At 49.5% G+C, this 18,954-nt stretch overlaps 1 protein-coding gene across 1 annotated transcript in view; it reads left to right on the top strand.

The window, feature by feature from the left end:
• PITX3 (paired like homeodomain 3) overlaps positions 1-18,954 on the top strand; it is a 46,618-nt gene that overhangs the window by 18,443 nt on the left and 9,221 nt on the right. The window contains exon 2 of the mRNA XM_032778223.2: positions 4,377-4,520. Coding sequence (XP_032634114.1) covers positions 4,412-4,520 — 109 coding nt within the window. The 5' untranslated portion in view covers positions 4,377-4,411. The remainder of the gene's footprint in view (positions 1-4,376; positions 4,521-18,954) is intronic.

Raw genomic sequence — 18,954 nt, 5'->3', positions numbered from 1 at the left:
AGATTACTGTTACAAGGCGTGTTTACGCCCCCAACTGTTTGTGTTCAATGTGAGAGTTATTAAAGAATGCAGGAATTAAGACAGTAGACTTGTTTAGTGAGATAAAATGAACGGGAGAGGCGCATGGCTCGACCATACACTACGAGCAGTAAGCAATCAGACTTTCTTGTCTTACACCAGGTAAGTAGGAGGGGCAGACTACGAATTGACTGCCAGTCACGCAGTGTCCTTACAGCTGCAATGAGGAGAGACACGTACCAAACCAATGTCTGTCCGCCTTATGATTAGCTTCTGTTGGGAGCTTACACTGGAGTCATTTACCATTTTTACCGCATGCGCCCGTCAGGCCAGCCCCTATGATGTCCGAGTCAGTGAGCACGTCACGCAACTTGAGTGGCGACAATTCAGCTAAGTTCATTATTGGTGAACCGTCGACCACTCGGGAGGGGGAGTAGGACGGATACGAGGTCACGGTCATGGACAGCGACGCGAGAGCGACTTACCCAGCGGAGCATTGCAGCTTACACAAATGATAAGGGTAGAATTGAAAGAGTTCAAGAAATGATTTCTGTCTCTTTCCCTTTTCTTTCATCGTGGTGGTGGGGGGAGGGAAAACTGAGGAGTCTATTCCCTGAACCAGCCAGACACTGTGTTTGAACCTTACAGACAGGGGACGAGCTTCGGGCAAGAATGCAATACTATTTCAGAGACTGCCTGTGGACTGTGGGATAGCTGGAGTCCTTCATACCCCCTCCATTCCATGAGCGTCATTGAGTCTCTTGCTTCCCGTTTATGCTTGTCACGCAGCGCTGTGTATCCTGGCAGATTTTTGTTTCAAACGCTTTGTGAATTTCGTGTTCTGTAACGGAGCTCGATACACAGAATTTGTCTCCCATTATCAGCGATTCATGAATCCAATATCTCCTGTATGGTCCATGCTGGATCTTTTTGGATTTGAGACTGCATTGCACCCGTTGCTGATCAGAGCTCTACGCTGGGCAAACAGGGAAATGTTAATTCTACATAGTCTGGGCGGTGCTTTTCTGTTTACCTGCCCGCGCATTCCGAGTTCATGATTGTTGCGCGATGTGGTCTAGTGGTGCACTGTGGGATTCCGCCCGGACGCCATAACGTGATTTCCGTCTACACTAACCGTAATACCGATATGTTTAATATCGCAATTTAAGGGCACTACTCCTCTCGTCGGGGTGGAGTACAGAAATCGATTTAAAGAGCCCTTTATATCGATATAAAGGGCGTTGTAGTGTGGACGGGTACAGCGTTAAATCGATTTAAACGCGTAGTGTAGACCAGGCCTGAGACCTTTCACTGTCTTCCCTATATGAGAGGAGAAAAATTCACCCATCTCTTAAACTACGCTAAGCTTCAAAGAAATCTAACCACTCTCTTTAAAGACAGTTCTAGCTAAATGGTTTCTAACCTGATTCGGTAATAGATGGAATCAAATTGGGTTGAAACCACTTTTAAAAACAGGTTCTAGTTTAGTTCCCTATCTAGTTAAAGCATTTTAACATGATTTAACAGATTATGCTGTGTCCACACTACTGGTTTACCCTTGTTTATACTGTCAGCCTGAAGCAGCTTAAAAATGAATGTGTTTTTTCAACCATGGGGATTGGATTCTCTGTCTTTCACCACTTACAGCTGGGCAAAGTGGCTGTAAAATGCTCCTGTTCTGGTCTGCTAGTGTTTCCATCCGAGCTGGCACAGATGTAAATGACTCCACAAGATGCAAGACAAGAGAGAATGAGGCCCCCGTGCAGATAGGACCCCATATAGAATGAAAATGTCCTTTAGCTGCAGACAGGCAGGAGTCTGAATTCCTCCTTAAATCTGGTCCAGTGCAGAGTCAAGCCCTAGAAGAGAGGAAATTGTGCTTGACAGATGCAATCATATGCAAATGGCTGTAGAAGAGGAGAAATTATCATCTACAAACATTGGGCAGAAATTCCATCTGCCGCCTCCTCAGGAAGGGCTCTTAATAAATTCTGAGACTGCAAAGTGACACACATCTTAATCAAGCCTTAATCCAAGGAATTAATTCACTGCGCGTTTCTGCATAATTCCAGGAGTAATGCTAAAAGCCTTGGCAATATCAGCAGCAGATGGACTCCCTCCAACTCCATGCAAAGGTATTAAAGAAAACACAGCCCCTGTCACATCACTTTGTGTACATACACATGGTAAAAAGCAATGGCCTGTGCCCTGCCACTGCCTGGAGTTTATGCAGTCTGCAGACATCAAAGGCCAGGCTTGCAATGTGGTGGAAACTGGAACCTGCTTCAGAACAAATAAGGGGCTCCTGCCACGCCCTCCCTGGACAGGGGATCGGAAGCTCGCAGCAAGACAGATGACTGGAAAATGGGCACTAGGGCAACTGTGTCCATTTGGGGAGACACAGGCCTTACAAAGTGAGCAGGGAAAAAAGGGAGGTTGACTCAGACCAGGGTCAAGATGTGTGTCGGAACTCTGGGGGCTCTTTGAACCCGAGGGAATGACTAAATGAGAACATAGGAGGAGTGAGTATAAATTGCCCATGGGTTTAAACCAAAATCCATCATCGGAGCTATTGGATGATAATCAGAATTAATAAGACCCTGCTCTTCCACTCCTGGTGGTTCTCAAAGCACTTAACACACACTAAAGGCACTCAGCAGCGGCCTCTCTCCCTGTTACACTCAACGAGAGTTCCTCTATTGACTTCAGTCGGGGCAAAACTAGGCAAATGCTGAGCGTTTTTGAAAACCTCACCCCATGTAATTATCATCCACACCCCTATGAGGTAGACAAATGATTATTATCCCTGTTTATGATACACGTTAGAGAATCCCATCCAAATGCCCTGGATTAGAAATCCCAATTCCTAAGCCACTGAATTTTGGGAATGTAGGAGATGTTTCCAAACCAGGATGCAAATGTCACAAAACTCCAGGTCTGAACAGCCCCTGAACTCTGGAAGCTTTGAAATCCTACTCTGGATCCCAGTGTATTGCCTCAGGTCAGCTGCTATTCAATTTTAGTGGGGCTCCCTGGCTATAGAATGGGAATAGTTAGCACAGGTAAAGGTCACTTTAGAAATCAGTGTGTTCTGTTCACTCTTAATGAAACAAGAGCACAGAAAATATCGCACACGCGCACTTGGATAAGAATCTTAAGTGCTGCCTGACAGCAAGGTCACAGGTCAAATTTGAGACCTTACTGCAAATCTAGAGAAACTTCCCTTTCTAGCCACAAATAGTAGGGCCTTTAACTCTTACTAGTCTGGAAGGAATGTGAAGCTGACCCCTGGTAACCTTCAGATACCTCAAATTAGGATGAAAGCTTAGCTTTTCCTTAGCATAGAGCAATCTGGTGGGCTTTGGTCCCTTCGTAAGTGTGTGGCAGGAAGACACTGGGGTTGAGGAATACAAAAGGCAGGGGGTGGGGGTGCTATGCTTTCCTGCAGAGCCACTGATCATTACCAGCGCTCAAACTCTGATACTGTAGGTTAGAAGGGGAAGCATATGGGCACATAGAATCACCGTTAGAGAAGAACTTGGGGGCCATAAGGAAAAGCTAAGAACTTTTTAGGTTAAAAGTAAGGGGCCATCTTAACCAAGCTTGCTTTGTTCTCAGTCACCCAAGGGTGTTTACTCTTATACTAATGCAGGGTTTACAGGGATCTGGATGGGTTTGGCCTGTCACCGAAAAGAACGGGATTCACTTGTAATATTCTAGCTCTGTGTCAGCACTTGTACATGTGTATCTGCCCTCTTGTTTGTGTTCCTCGGTTAATGTGTCTCTATGCATATATGCCTGTGTATGTGTTCGTGTTATGCCTAGAAGTGATTCTATGGGACTCCCTAGTCCTGTTTTTGTGTGTGTCTGTGACATTATTTAGACCAGAGCAGTTTGTTAAGAAGCAAAGGAGAAGGTGAGGGAGACCAGGGGGCGATAGGAAAGAGGACAAGAGGGAGAGCTGGATGTTTTGGGAAGGTGCTAACTGCACTTGGCCGGCCACAGGGCCACTTCCTCAGATCTCCATTACGCAGCTTGCTCCCAATGTTTCTATTTCAGTCTGAATGTCACCTATAAATTGGAGGCTCTTTCTCTGAAGGCTGCAAATAGAAGTGCCATTAGATAATCTTTGATTTATAGGGCAGCTAAGTGTGGAGTTTAGTGAGGGCTGCGGCCAGTCTGTCCACTTCCCAGCCAGGAAACCCAGACTAGGCTGGGGTCCTGCTCCTGCAGGTTTCCTTTACTTTTCCTAGCAGAACTTCCTCTGCCCTGAATTGGCTGGTCCCTTCCCAGATGGGGTAGGGAGGGGGCATGATGTGAGCTCTACCTCCCCACTCACTCTGTGCCTGTTTCTGCAGATCTCTCCTCCTCCCCCATCACCGACTCCTGCCAGATGGATTTCAACCTGCTGACGGACTCAGAAGCTCGCAGCCCTGCTCTGTCCCTCTCGGATTCTGGGACCCCTCAACACGAACACAGCTGCAAGGGGCAGGACCATAGTGGTAAGTGCAGGCTCTTCTCTTGAGACCCTTCCCTGACGTTGCTGCCTGGCCAGAAGGGGTGGCACAGCTCTCCCATATAGCACCTACACTGAATGGACATCTCTGTTTTGCACGCTCCTTGGTGATAGTGCCAGGAGTCTCTCTGGCAAGAAAACTGGCTGTGTCACTGCCTCAGGGATCAGTTCAACATAATGCTAGAGGTTTAGGCTCCTGGGACACTCGTCTGGTTAAATGGGTGCCGGGCAGATGGCCTTTACTAGGTCTAGGCCTCATTGTGTTTGGTGCTGTATAAACAGAGTCAGTGACAGTCCCTACCCAAAATCATTGCAATCTAAAAGTGGGCCCAATAAAACACCCCCCCCAACTCTTGACATTTAGATCTTGGGCTCTTCCTTAAAAGGCTCTACTTTCTGCTACCTCCTCCAGAAACTCAGCAACTAACACAACAAGGGGCCATGGTGTCTTCTTTGTAAGCCTGCAGATAGATGATGGTTTCCTAGAGCTGACTGTGTAGCTTGCAGACAGGCTGTAGGGTTCAATTTCTGCTAGGAATTAAAGCAGGCTAACAGCTACAAACATCTCAGTGGGCGTGTTTTAGGGATGCTGATTTTGATGGCAAGGTTAGTCAGGAGCCTGACAGCTTCAGATCTGTCCTGATCCCACACCTGTGTCCTGGGAAGGAGAGATGACAGCAGTTAATCAGCTCCTTGGGAGATGGAAAGGAGAGAAGGAAACCAGCTTATGAATGGGACAGTTTATTATCCTGTTCCTAGCAGCACACACGGAGGCGCTGCACTTCCTTGCTTTCTGACTAGAGCATCACTCCAGATCTCAGTTGGCCATTCTCATAGACCCACACTGACCTATGGAAAGCATAAAACACGTCCGATCCAAAGTAAGTCCTGTTCCCTTCCGATCCAATCACATCACCTAGAGTTTAGCAGTTGACTTCAGTGAGAGCAGCACTGGGTCCTTGGAGGGAGCACGGTCCAGCATCTAGAGCAGGGAAGTTGGGAGACCTGGGCTGTGCCATAGACTTGCTGGATGCCCTGGTGCTAGACCGCAGATGAAAGGCCACAGAAATGCAAAGTCTGTTTAAAAGGTTTGGCACCACCATGTATTTGTGGGTGGGTGGTCCCCCTTTTGGACCTTGGCAGGCTAGACTGGGAAGAGACACACCCTTTCCCAGTTTAAGCCATAGACAGAGGGAAGGTCCAGCTGTCCCTAAGTAGTGTGATGTCCCGTCAGTGCTCAGGGCCCTCTGGCTGAGAATGACTTCCTTCAGAGGCATTGCAGCTGGCTGCTTCCTCTGCTGAGGTTTTTGCCCCATTAATGAGTTGGATCCTGGGGCAGCTCCAGACCCCAGCAGGCCAAGCTCGTGCTTGGGGCGGCATGCTGCGGGGGGCGCTCTGGCGGTTGCCTAGAGGGCGGCAGGCGGCTCCGGCAGACCTCCCGCAGGCGTGCCTGCGGAGGGTCCTCTGTTCCTGCGGCTTCAGGACCGACAAGCGGAAGAGGGCCTCCCGTGGCATGCCGCCCTGCTAGAGCCACCCCTGGTTGGATCAAAGCTGGTAGTGGGGAAAAGGGCACTGAAGACCCAGGGAGAATCTCTCAGCAGAAAGGCTCCTCCAAAGAGTTATGTTCAAACCTCCCAGATCACTTTTGGTTTAATGCTCTTTGTGCGCTTAAGGCCCCATCCAACTACCTTGGAAGCCAAGGGCCAGGTTCCCACTGACTGAGAATCCCCATTCCTAAGAGAGCAGAACCCGGAAATGGCTTGCACTGCCCAGGGCCGGTTCCGGAGCGACGAGGGATGCAGGCACATCTGGGTACCGGGCACAGCCAGGCCATAGGACTGGAGCAGCGAGCCCTGCAGCACTCTGGAGAGCCCCTCCTTCCGGTAACCCTGTAGTGTCCCGGGGACACTTGCTACAAAGGCTTTAGTAGCAACAAGCAGCCGGGAGACGCTCCTTCTCCTCCTACTAGCCGCGGCTGCCAAGTTCAGCTTCCACTTGATCTAGGCCCAAGTTACAATCTCTGCTGCAAACTCCGCACCCCTGCAGCACTCTCCTTCCCAAGCTGACCGCAATAGGCGCTGCCCCAAAAGGCAACCCAGCACCTCAGAGAACAGCCCCCACAGGGCAGTGGAACGCGAACCCTCCTAACCCCCCCCCATGCTGTCATGCCCGCCCCCACGCAGGGCAGTAGAATGCGCAGCCCTCCCCCCCCCCTCACGCTGTCACTGTGGCCCCCACGCAGGGTAGTGGAATGCGCTGTCACCCGCACTCACAGTGCACCCGTGTCCACTGCGTGAAACGGCCACGGACACACACACGGGCAACTTCGGACAAAGTCACATGCGCTGGACAGCGCCCAACAGGCAAATCAAAGTGCCTCATACAGAACGCACTTGGGCGCCAGGCAGTGTCATCCAGTGTGCCCACATCCACCACATTCACCTAACAGTTCCACTGCCTGCTGCCCCACACAGCTCCCAGCTACACACACTGCACCGGCAAACACTCCCCCATCCACTGTCCACGCACCGCCCGACTCAGAGATACCCCCGTATTGCAAACACAACCAGCTCAGCTCTCGACACACAAACAACTCGCCCCAGACACCCAGACAAAACAACCCCTGGCTACACCCGCTTCATTTCGTCCCCCGCACGGCCCCTCTCTGCGCTGCTGTCCGGTTTTCATTTTTGCAGTGAGCTTTTATTATTCCTCACGCGCTGTTTATGTTTAAATCCTGTTCCACTGCCCCCTGTTGGGGTTTGTTGGTCGATTTCAAATTATTAATCCCGGGTCCGAGCGTCTGTTTATTGTTCTGGTTTCATATGACCCAATTCAATCTGGTTTCAGTTTTTTGGGCGTTCGTTTTCCGATATTTTCCATTCGATGCTATTCCTTTGCTTTCTCCGCTTCCCTTTCGCCCGGGCTGAGATTTCACACGCGCTTTCTTGCTTTCCAATGACATTTCCCAGCCCAAATCTAACTTGTTTCGGGTCCCACCTGTAGACTTTGGTCTCTTTCCCGGAGAACTGCGCGATCCCGTCAGCTTTGCCCCCGTGCAGTTTCCTGATGAAATACTTTGTTCGAGGGACTGCGGGGTAGAAGGAGATCTTTGTGAATTAATCTGGAGCCAAGGGCTGGATCTGGCGCGGAGAGTAACCGGAACAAGAAAATGCTCAGTTTCTGGGCTCGACTCTGCGCCCGCCGAATCCGGGTTAAAACTCCCTCCGCTCGCAGTGACGCTGCCAGCGCCTCGCCTTTATCCCCAGCCCGGATGTGTGCGGGGCAAAGGGACAGCGGGCGGGGGGGCAGCTGCAGCGCAGCCCGAATTCCCGGCCCGGCTCCGAGCAGACACCCGGCTCCGGATCCTTCAGGGTTTAGCGCTGACCAGCTGTGCGGAGACCGGCCAGGCGAGCGGTGCCACCCGACAGCAGGGCTGGAGCCCGGCTAGCCAACCCTTACCGGCTGCGCTGGGGAAGGCAGGGGGCTAAGGCGAGCCAGGGCGGGGGGGCTGCAGCTTGACCTGCAGATTGGAGAGGGGGAAAGGGGAGCAGGAGAGGGCCCGGCCCGGCAGCAGCCCCCAGTGGAGATACTTGGTTGCAGGGTCAGCGATCAGGGCTAGGATCGGGCGCAATAGGGCTGAGCCCCCAGCCCAGCGCTATTCTCTCGCTGTCGCAGGGGAACCAGCTGCGTTGAAAATGGGGCTCAGTCAGTATTGGTGGCAGGTGTGTTAACAGCCATGGCTTCCTCGAGCACAGTTGGTGGAAGCGCAGGAGCGCACTGACAGGGGCCCAGCCCTGCTCTGATGGCACCTGCACTAGTGGACCTGCCGGGGACAGGTTAGAAGCGGATTGCCAGGCGCAGAGCTAGGGGCTGAGAGCCAGACGCTGCCTGCGCGGGTACGTCGCTTTTTCAGACCCTGGGAAAAGCATCCGCTTGCTATAATTTGGGGGTTCTGACTGAAGGGTGTAGGGCTCCCAGCCCACAGGACCGCTTTCTGCTCTGCTAGCGGCTAATTATTAAATCAACCTGTCTTCCTAAAACCAGGCCAGGCGGGTCATTCCCTGAACCACAAGGATTTATCCTTACCCGCCTTCCCACATCCTCGCTGGCTCATGGAACCGGCGCCGATCTCACCCGTTGTAAATGTCCAACCCCACATCTACCCAGCTCTTAGCCTCATCTTGTGGCAGTGAGTTCCACCGGATTCCGGGGGCACCCGGAGATGCCTCGCCTGCTTTTCACTGAACGTAGCCTGGTTCTTGTTAGGAGAGGGAGCGCAGGAGTCGGTCCCCGGCTTGCCTGGGAATCTACCGCCCTCCTGTCCCCTCCCAGTGGTTCGGGACATGTGCGCCACCAACAGGCCAGCGCCCGCTGCAGGCAAAGCGGTAGAGCCGCAGGGACCAGATTCGTGGGACTTTGAACTGTGACTGAGGAAGGGATGCTTCCCTCTGATCGCTGCCTTCCCCACCCATCGCCTCCCGCATGCCCTGGCGGATCCCCCTCTCCCTAGCCGATGCAGCACTCTCTCTCCAGAGGGCTGGGCGCTCCGCGGCAGCCTCTAAGCTAGCGAGCTGCAGCTTCGCGGAGCAGAAACCTGTACCCGTCTCCTCACCGCTACCGGGGCGCACACCGCCGCACAGGGCCCTTCCTTTCCCTGCTGCCTTCAGCCCCGGGGAAACTCTGCCAGACTCGCCTGCCTGCAGCCCGCCCTCAGGAGCAGCCTAGGTTACAGGCCGCTTTACACTGAACCAAGCATCTTCTCCGGGGCGTTTCCGCCTGCTGGGCCCAGATTCCGCTCGGGCTGATCGGATAAAGGTGTCAGCAAAGGACACTTGCAGAGATCAACGGGGGTCTGGCCCACCTGTCTCCGCTCCCCCGTTTCTGTGGCCAGGCTGGGCCCTTCCAGCCCTAGCAGCAGGTAACGCGCCCCTCGGAGATCTAGCGCTTCGCATCTTCAGGCACCGACGCCGGCACCGGCGGCTCCTGCAGCGGCTGAGCAGCGCTTTCCCTGCAACAAACGGGCTTTCTGAGCCCGCAGGGGTATCTAACAGGGACAGCAGCCTGGGGACTAAAACTTCTCCGGACTCTCCCCACCCCCATCAACCCGGCTAAACCCGAAGCGGAACGAATCCAGCCTCTGTAAACTGCCCTGCCCCTTACTCTGGAAATAAAGCTTTGAGAACAGCCCCTCCCCCAGCCCTGCCCGGTTCCCAGGTAACCCATCTGGTTGTTTTCAGGCAGAGTGCACCGATCCCTTATCTGCCAGAGCTGGGTTTGGAGCGTTAGCAGCTTCCTGTTTAGTTCTCGCTGCTCCGGCTCGGTTTACACAGGCCAGTGCCAGGGGACCCCTGGAAGAGCGAGAGCTGCCCAGCCTTCCACGCCCGCCGTGCAAAGCGATCCATGCCCCTAACTGTAACTCCAGCGAGTGCCACGTAGCCAACCAGCAGAGCCAGCGGCCAGCGCGCTGTTTGCTCTGCCCCGTGTTTCATTAGCACTAAATCTGCGCTGCACAGAAGTGGCAGAACTCACCGCAATAGCTCAGCGCCTAAACAACACATTGACCCCACCCTCTGCGCTCCGGAACATTCCCCACCTCTGGTCCCCGATCCTTCCGAGCCCCTGTCCCACATGCACCGCCCCCAACTATCTGCCCTCTCGAGGGCTCCGGTCTCTCCCATCCATAGGCACCAGCTCGCGCTCCTTCCGCGATAGAATAACAATTCCTGCGAGCATTGACTCTGGCCCACACTGTTCCTTCTCTCCTAATCCCACGACCCAAAGGACCAGCTGTCTCCAGCTAGTGCCCCTAAAGTAACCCCTCCCCCGATTGAACAGCCTGCGTAGTTAGCCCGAGGTATCTTCATTAAGAACCGTTTGTTTGGCCTTCGGTAGAAAATAAGGGGCAGGGGAGAAGGAAATCACACAACCATCAAAGCTAAGCAGCGCCTAGATAGAAGCAGCAGAGCCGGCTACGCCTTAAACTGAAGTGCAAATATTGGTTAAGTGATGAAAACCTCCTTCTTCCCCTCTGCCAGTGCTCTCAACCTAGCGATCCTCTCCAGCGTCCCAGCGAGGTGTATCTCCGTGCCTCCCTGAGGCGCTGGCCAGGTGTTACCAATCGTCATTAGAACCTTGATCCCTCCTTTGGAGCCAAAGCCTCGCTACCCAGTTTCGAGCAGAGCATTTCAGCCCCCTCTTCATGACCACACTTTAAATTCCGGGAGCTTGTTTCAAAGACGTCTAGAATCTCGATGTAAAGGGAAATTGTTTACATCGGAGCCACAAGAGCCATTTATCATCTTGGAGTTTGTCGGAGTGCACAACTCCTGCTAGAGGTCTGGGTAGATACCCAGAGCAGGATCTTTCAGGATGATAATTACTTACTCTCTCTGGTTTGCAGCCAGTAGCATAACAAACAGAACAATTCTCAAATCAAATTTATATTGGACAGTCTCGATCTCTCCTTTCTTCTAACCTATTGTCCCCTGGCCTTAGTTTTTCTTCCACTCAAATTGTTGTTTCTAGTTACCTTTCTCTCTCTTTACCCTCGTCCCTGGTAGCTACCTCCCCATGATATCACCATTTCTCTGCCTTGTTCTAAATTGGCTGCCCCTTCTCTTTGCAAGAGCCCAGGTCCATTCCTCCTCAGTTGAAAAACCTTGGTCAGATGAGCACCTTCTCCCCAGTGCAAAGAATACCCTGCTGCTTTAGAGATACATACTCTGTTGCAGCTAAGCAACTGTGGGTACTGGTTGGAACTGGGGATGAGGATTCAGGATTCTGCTCTGGATTTGCTTTGTGATTTCACTCAAGTCACTCCACCTGCTCTGGGGATTGGTTACCCCAGCTACCAGGTAAGACTAAATTCTTAAGCTTCAGTGTCCTGGGCAGCTGTCAGGTTTAATCAGTGTGTGTTTAGTGCGTCCATCTTTGGATAGAATGCACTAATTAAAGAGCACCTTTCTTCAGGATAGAAAAGGCAGCCAGCTAGAGAGAAATCAATTGAACTTGTCCCACTGTAAAAGGCAGTGTAGAGTCAGCTAAGCACATGCAGAACATTAGGTCTCATTATCACCCCCCTACCCCCATTTGCCCGTTTTATTGTATTTAGCCAAGTTCATCAGAGGATTTGTGTGGGTTGCAGGAGGGTGCTAAAGAGAAGCCCTTCTGAGTTCTCCAGCTGCATCTGGAATGACAGGCTGTGATACCTGTAGTTAAGCTTGCCTGACCCTTTCCATTATAAATCTGTTTTCAGCTACTTAGAACTTTGCCAAGCTTGAATTGTTCAGGCTAAAGTTTTCCTGGGGATCTGCTCCAAACTGAACAAGATTCAGCCATTTCCAAGAATAAGGTGTGGATTTTTTGCCCATAGTAAAGTTTTACAGTTGGGAAACTCTAGCACCTCTGTTCTGTGGAGCAAGGAGTTCAGGTTTGGCAGAGGCATTGCCCTGGTGTCAGGGATGTATTTTTACCATCCCTGTGAAAGTTTGTCCAAATTGGGCCAAATTATAAGCTCCTGAGAAATCTCCATTCACATATGCTCAGACTTCTAAGAGTCTGGCAGCTAAATTCTCTGAAGACTGCATTAGTACTGGACATGCTTCATTCCCTCAGTTCTCCAGTGCATGACTGGGCCATATGGGCCAGGCCTACAGAATGTCTGAGCATGATCCGGCCCAGCATTATAGAGGCTGAGCAGGACTTTATCTGAAATTGCTGCTGCAGGTTGTTGAGGGACTGGGCCCGGCCCTGAGGCCAGGGAAACTCTCTCCTGTGCTTTCCATGTAGTGCCCAGCTAGCCTTGAGAAGGAAGCTTAACTGAGTCAAATGCACAGAGATGAGGAAGGGTAGGGGGGGCAGGAGATGAGCAGAAGAGTGTAGGGAGAGGCTGGGAGGGGAAAGGGGTCTAACCACTACAGAACCTGGAACTAAACCAATTATTCGAGTCTCACGGTTCCTTCACTGTTTAGTTATGAAACTCATTGGTGAAGTGGCTTCATCCCCTTTTGTGGCAGATCCACCTAGCAGGTGAAAGCTGGTACTTCCTACCACTTATGCACTTCGTTCAAATGGTAAGAGGTGTGTGCGTGTGTGTGTGTGTAATCTTTAGATCCCATTCTGCTGATGACCCATGGGTGGTGGTGGGGGCAGTATGGTTCCACATGATGGATTTTTTTTCAATTTAAGTTTTTAAAAAAGTTAAATTACATAAACAACACTAAAAGAATGTTAGAGTTGCAAAGTCAAGGATTCAAGTGTTAGAAGATGCCAGAATGACGGCTGGTTGTGTAACCTTAATTCAGCCCCCTGGTGTGTACGCCTTGATACTGGTTAATTGCACAATCACTATGTTTTTCCACAGGACCCCTCCAATGAGAGCTGCAGGTGCTCAACACTGCTACAAATCAGGCCCTTAGCACCTAAGCCTAATTGTCCCATTGTGTAGCCTCCATTCACAGTCATACTAGGCTGTGACAACCTTGTGCTCCCTCCTGTCCGTTGTGCAAGGTCTTGGAGCTGGTCTGCGTGAGGAAGTTAACCAGCATAACTATACTGCTATAGCTATACTGGTAACTCCTTCTGTGGACACTCTTTCAGAATAAATAACTGTTCTTGTCACTATGGTTGTACTGTAAATTTCCACATGTAGATAAGCCCTTAGCTGGGCAAATCCTTAAGGATGTACTGGCTTCTAGTCACCTGCTTTGGATTGGAGCTGTTACTGTCCATTCATGGGTTCTGTCCCATTAAATAATCTTATTGCACTGATCTGACTGACTGTGAGTGACATTTCCCTTATGCCAGGTAGCTAATTCCAGCTATGGCTCTAGTAGTTTAATGGAGGGGGAAGGCGCATGTAATAACTCTATGCACTATTTGCGGTTACCAGTAAATGCTCAGCTATTGTATGTGTCGGTTTCCAGTGCTGTCAAAAACAACAGAGTGACCTAGAAATAAAAACTGTCCATTAAATGAACTAAAGGGGGCTTCGTTACCTGGGGTTATTCACCCAGGGGGCTGATTCTGTCTCTGACACAGCTGTGAAAGCCCTCCTGCTCCCTCATTCCCATCGGGTCCCCTGTGCCTTTCCACACTGCGGGGAGGAACTGCAGTCATTGCACCGAAGCTAGAATTCCATTATTTTCTTTCCAGCTGCACAGCATGATCCTCTCTTGGTTCTGCCATGCCAAAAATCCTTCCCTACAAGCACCACACAGGGGAAGCCAGGGCCAGCAAGAGTGGGAAGGAAGGTGGTTTCCCTGAAGCATGGCGCTCCCGTGGCAATACTATACCACCATGTGAAATTTGCTCTGCAGAAGCCACTTGCAACATTAGCTGGTAGTACAGAGCTTCTGTCTTCTGGGAGCGGGGCACTGCGAACAAGGCACCAAGGGCACTGGGCATGCTGCTGTGCAGACGTGTGCTGAGATTTGTAAGATTCCCCTTATCTTCTTGGGCTCCACACAATTACCTGGACAGTCTTGCACCCCTGCTCAAAGATGCTTAGATGGTGTCAAAGTCAGATAGTTCATGAGACTAGGGATGATCTAGCCCATGAGCAGTGTGCTATGTCTATACCATTGCTCTATGTCCCATGCATTGCAAGCTTCCCCTGCCCTCAGTAGGCATTCTGAGCAAAGCCTGCCAATTGGGGCACGTCATTACTACCTTAGCATCAATTCCTTTGGACATTGGTGGCGTTTTGCCATTGACTCTCACAAGCAGGCTCTTACACCCATCCTTCTCTCTTTGAAGGGTTTCAGACCTAATAAAACCAATGAGGGTTAAACTGAATATTGTCTCCTCATGGATAGTCAGACCATTACTTTCATGCTCAGAAATTGCAGCATCTACCATCATTCCCACAGGCCCACAAGGGCTGAGTCCCTCTCCTCTGACACTGGTTCAAACCAGAGGAAATAAGAGTATAGTCTCCACTGGAACCACAACTGTAACATACACATTAAAAGCAGGTGGTGTTGTCAAAGAGTGTCAACTCAAAGGGGGCCAGAGAAATTCATCTGCTTCCAAAGATCCCTCAGGCAATGGGCAGTGTCCCCACAGCTAGATAATTATAGCAGTGCTTAGAGTGTCACAAGGGTACAGCAGTTTCCTGTGGGTCTATTTTTAGGTGCTACATATTTCCACCTTTTGAATACACATCTTCAGTGTTTTTCATAGTCTCAAACAACATTAGCTGAAGAAGCTGGCTGAGCCTGAGGTTTGATGATGGGGCATGGAGCCTTCCTCCACGGCCAAACTATGTCTGGCTGTCGTGAGCTGATGTTTGGTTAGGTGCCTATGTTGAATATTTGGGGGTCTCACTCTGCTTCCTAATGGTCAACTGTCTATGCCTATTGACATGCCCCCTGGGACGAACTGGGACTGTTCTTAATGTGGTCTTTGAATGCTGAGTGGGGAGTGTTGTTTTGGGAAGACTGTCTGCATTGGGGGATGGGAGACTGGCCTGGAGGGAGGAGACCTGAGCATGTAACGTGAGAACCCAGGAAGGGGTTAGAGGCCAGATGACACCTCTGCCCGGGAAGCTGAACAAAGGCTGGGGGAGGAGATGTTGGGGAGTGAGAGAGTGGCAGGAGCTGGCTGGGGAATGGAGGGAAACCGGACAGGGCTCTGACCCCCCAATGAGGCTGTGGCCTCCCTGGGGCCCCCAGATGGACCTAACTAAACGGGGTCCTGTTGTCTGTAGTGGCAAGACCTGTTTTGGACTGTGTTCCTGTCGTCTAAATAAACCTTCTGTTTTACTGGCTGGCTGAGAGTCATGGTGAATCGCAGGAAGCCGGGGGTGCAGGGTCTTGTGTTCCCCCACACTCGGTGACACCCTCTTCTTCTAAAATGCAGCTGAGAGGCCAAGGGTTAAATGGGCAATGGAGAGAACTAACCTCCCATCCTTAAGAGGCCGCTGGTGGGGCAGCATGAGCGAAGCCTGTATTGCCACTGCCTGTGCTGTTGATCAGTACAGAACGTCCCTATTCCAGGGGATCAATGCGGTGTCTTTTGCCAGCTCTCAGTTCACACATTAACACTGAGACACATTTGCCTGGAAGGTTCAGATTGGGTATGGGACTCCTTCCTTCCTGTACTAGTTCACTTTGCTAGTAATAAGCTGTATTCACAGCTAATTCCCTCTCATCCAGACATTGCTCCTTCAGCCTGGGCCATGGATTTCCAACCTCCTTGGCAAAGGCTGTTTGCAGCCTAAATGATACTTTCCTTCATTGTGCCTCTCAAAAATAATTAGAAGGGAGTTTTCACAGCAATGGCGTATAGACGGCCCTACTGTTTGTGCAGCAATGGGATACCACAGGAAAGGGTCAGAGATTAGTAAAAGCAGAAGTTGATCGGGACAGGGACTGGGCCTAGCAGACTGGCCTGATTCACTTAGGTGCTACTGTCATATAACTAGCCAAGGATATGCGTAGCACCATAAACACAACTACTGTTAGAGGACAAGCAAAGAGAGAATGGAAATATGGGAACTGACAAGTCAGACCGAAGTCCATCTCTAACAGAGCCAGAACCAGACACCAGAGGAAGGGACAAAGAACCCACTAATGAACTACTATGGCATAAACTTCCTAAACTCTGTCAGTTAGTAATTGGCTTATAACATGATGCATATTGTATTATTATATCCTAATTATGTAACTTCAGGTGTTTTCCTGCTTATCCAGATAAGTGTCCAGTCCTTTTTTGACTCACTACTAACTTCAATGGTATCCTGCAGCATGGAGTTCCGCAGGCTAAATATGCAGTTTGTAAAAAGGTATTTCTCTTGGTCAATTTTACGAGTTGCCTTTCCATTTCATCACATGTGCCTTTTTGCTCATTAAATGAAGAAGGGTAGAGAGGAGCACCCAATTTAGTTCCCATGCAAGAAGAGAATCTATTGGACCAGTGGGCTCCTTAATAAGTCCCTCTTACCCTTTGTCCTCCCCCATCCTTAGTGGTAGAGCCCTGCAAATAAATGATTTGATTTCTCTGCAGTGTCCTTACTTTCCTTAATTGCACACTTATACTCTCTACTAATTCAACAGACCCACTGATTTTTCTCAGAGGTTTTCTGCTGCAGCTATAATTAAAGAAATTCTTGTTAGCGGTTCATATCTTTGGCTATTTGCCCTTCAAGTTCATTCTTAAACCTTCCTAATTTCTTTCTTGTATTTTACCAGCCATAGTTAATATGCTCCATTCTGCTGGCTTCACTAGGGCTGAATTTCCATTTTCTGAAGGGTAGCCACTGAATTTGAATAACCTTTGTTACCTTGCCATTATATCTTCCTGTATTTCTTCCAGCCTTCCTGTTTTTCTGGGTGATTAGACAGGTCGCTATAGCTCTATATAGATAAGTAACATCTCTGACAAATTTGTTGTGCTTGGACTTGCATCAATTTTTTTAATCCCCCCACCTGAAGCTGAGTGTCAGTGCTAGTTTTTGTTATGATTCTTGCCCCAATTCAATTGTGTTGTGTTCAGTTATGGTTAGGATTGGTTGAAAATTTTCCATTTAAAAAACAAAAGGGGGGGAAGGGGCTTCAGTGGAAAACTGGGTTTTCAATTAAACACATTTCCCCAGGCCTCTAGATCAAAGAGGGGATAAAGCCAGGATTATTTCTTTATTTATTTCTCACCCCCAAAATATCTTTCTCCAGCCTGTCACTGAATGTTATCTTTATTGCTCATCTTCTTTTTATGTGGCCTCTCCATTATTGGAGATCTGCAACCATGGTAGCCTATTCTGAATGAACTTCTCTGCTAATCTCTTGGTGGATGGATTGTCCTTTTGATCCACCCAGGATAGCACCCCGTCCATCAAGGATCCTCTTTTTCTGCATGGTGTTCTTCTGCCATCAACTTTCCCCTCTGGTGCCCATAAACATGTGTCATGTACTGAACCTCTTAAAATGCGTCCTGCCAATCAAAGATCTCTAACTAGCAATTGCTGACTTCCAGTACTCACCAATACTTATTCATTGGTTATGCGATCTCTCTAGATCTTTGCTCATACTAGAAGATTTTTAATGCATGCTGCTTTTTCCTCCTTGCACTGTTACTCCATGAGGTGGATTATCCCTGCACACGATTAAAACACTCAGTTGTCTCTCAACAGAGGGAATTTTGTGTTCAAATTCTGTCTCGATTCACAGGGCACGTAGTCCCACTGGATTCAGTGCAGGGAAGAATATGGTTGCTGGGGTTGTTTTTGTCTTCAAGGCTTGTATTATGAAGAGGAGATTTACAATTTGAAAATATTTTACTTTTTTGAACTGATTTATCTTCACTGAACACGAGTGGGAATACTAGGGTTTACAGCTAAATGCAAAGGTATACATCTAGGACCAAAGAATGTAGGCCACTGGCCTGAGAAGCAGTGACTCTGAAAAAGATTTGAGGGTCATGGTGGATAATTAGCTGAACATGAGCTCCCAATGGGACATTATAGCCAAAAGAGCAAATGCGATCCTGGGGTGCATAAACAGGGGAATCTGGAGTAGGAGCAGAGAGATTATTTTATATCTATATTTGGCACTGGTGCAACCACTGCTGGAATATTGTATCCAGTTTGGGTGGCCACAATTTAAGAAGAATGTTGATAAATTTGAGAGGGCTCAGAGAAGAGCCTCAAGAATGACTAAACGATTAGAAAACTGCCTGATAGTGACAGACTCAAGGAGCTCAACCTATTTAGCTTAACAAAGAGGAAGTTAAAGGGGTGACTTGATTACAGTCTATTAAATATTTTTTCTCCATGTAGGTACTTCTAATGATCTCTTCAGTCTAGCAGAGGAGGGTCTAACATGATCCAATGGCTGGAAGTTGAAGCTAGACAAATTCAGAGAGGAAATAAGGGGTACATTTTTAACAGGGAGAGTAATTAACCATGGGAACAGTTTACCAAGGGTTGTGGTGGATTCTCCATCACTAACAATTTTAAAATCAGGGCTGGATGTTTTTCTAAAAGCTCTGCTCTAGGGATTATTCTGGGGAAGTTCTCTGGCCTGCGTTAGACAGAAGCTCAGACTAGATGATCACAGTGGTCGCTTCTGACACTGAAGTCTACAAAGCCAATAGAATTTCTAGATGCCACTGAGTAGAAAATGGGGAAAGAGTATTACTTGTAAGGACATGGCAATGGAGTGGGGATGGGGAATCTTTCATAACTGGCATTCTCCATGAACAAATTCAAGAGAGGCCAAGCTGTCATATCCAGCGTGCTATCTACGTGCCTGTTAAATAGAATACAATTGAAACCGAGTTTCCTGGAAAGTCATTATTTCATCTGTGGCATCCACTTACGTAGGAGCCTCAGTTGTTGATCCTGGCGATTGGCTCCCTCCTCTTGTCTCTGCTGTTCCTTCAAGCAGGCCTTGACAGTTCTTTCTATTCCTGGTGTAACC

This window comes from Chelonoidis abingdonii, chromosome 16 (assembly GCF_003597395.2).
Source record: "Chelonoidis abingdonii isolate Lonesome George chromosome 16, CheloAbing_2.0, whole genome shotgun sequence".
Classification (NCBI taxonomy): domain Eukaryota; kingdom Metazoa; phylum Chordata; order Testudines; family Testudinidae; genus Chelonoidis; species Chelonoidis abingdonii.
This window is presented reverse-complemented; position numbering and strand designations above follow the sequence as displayed.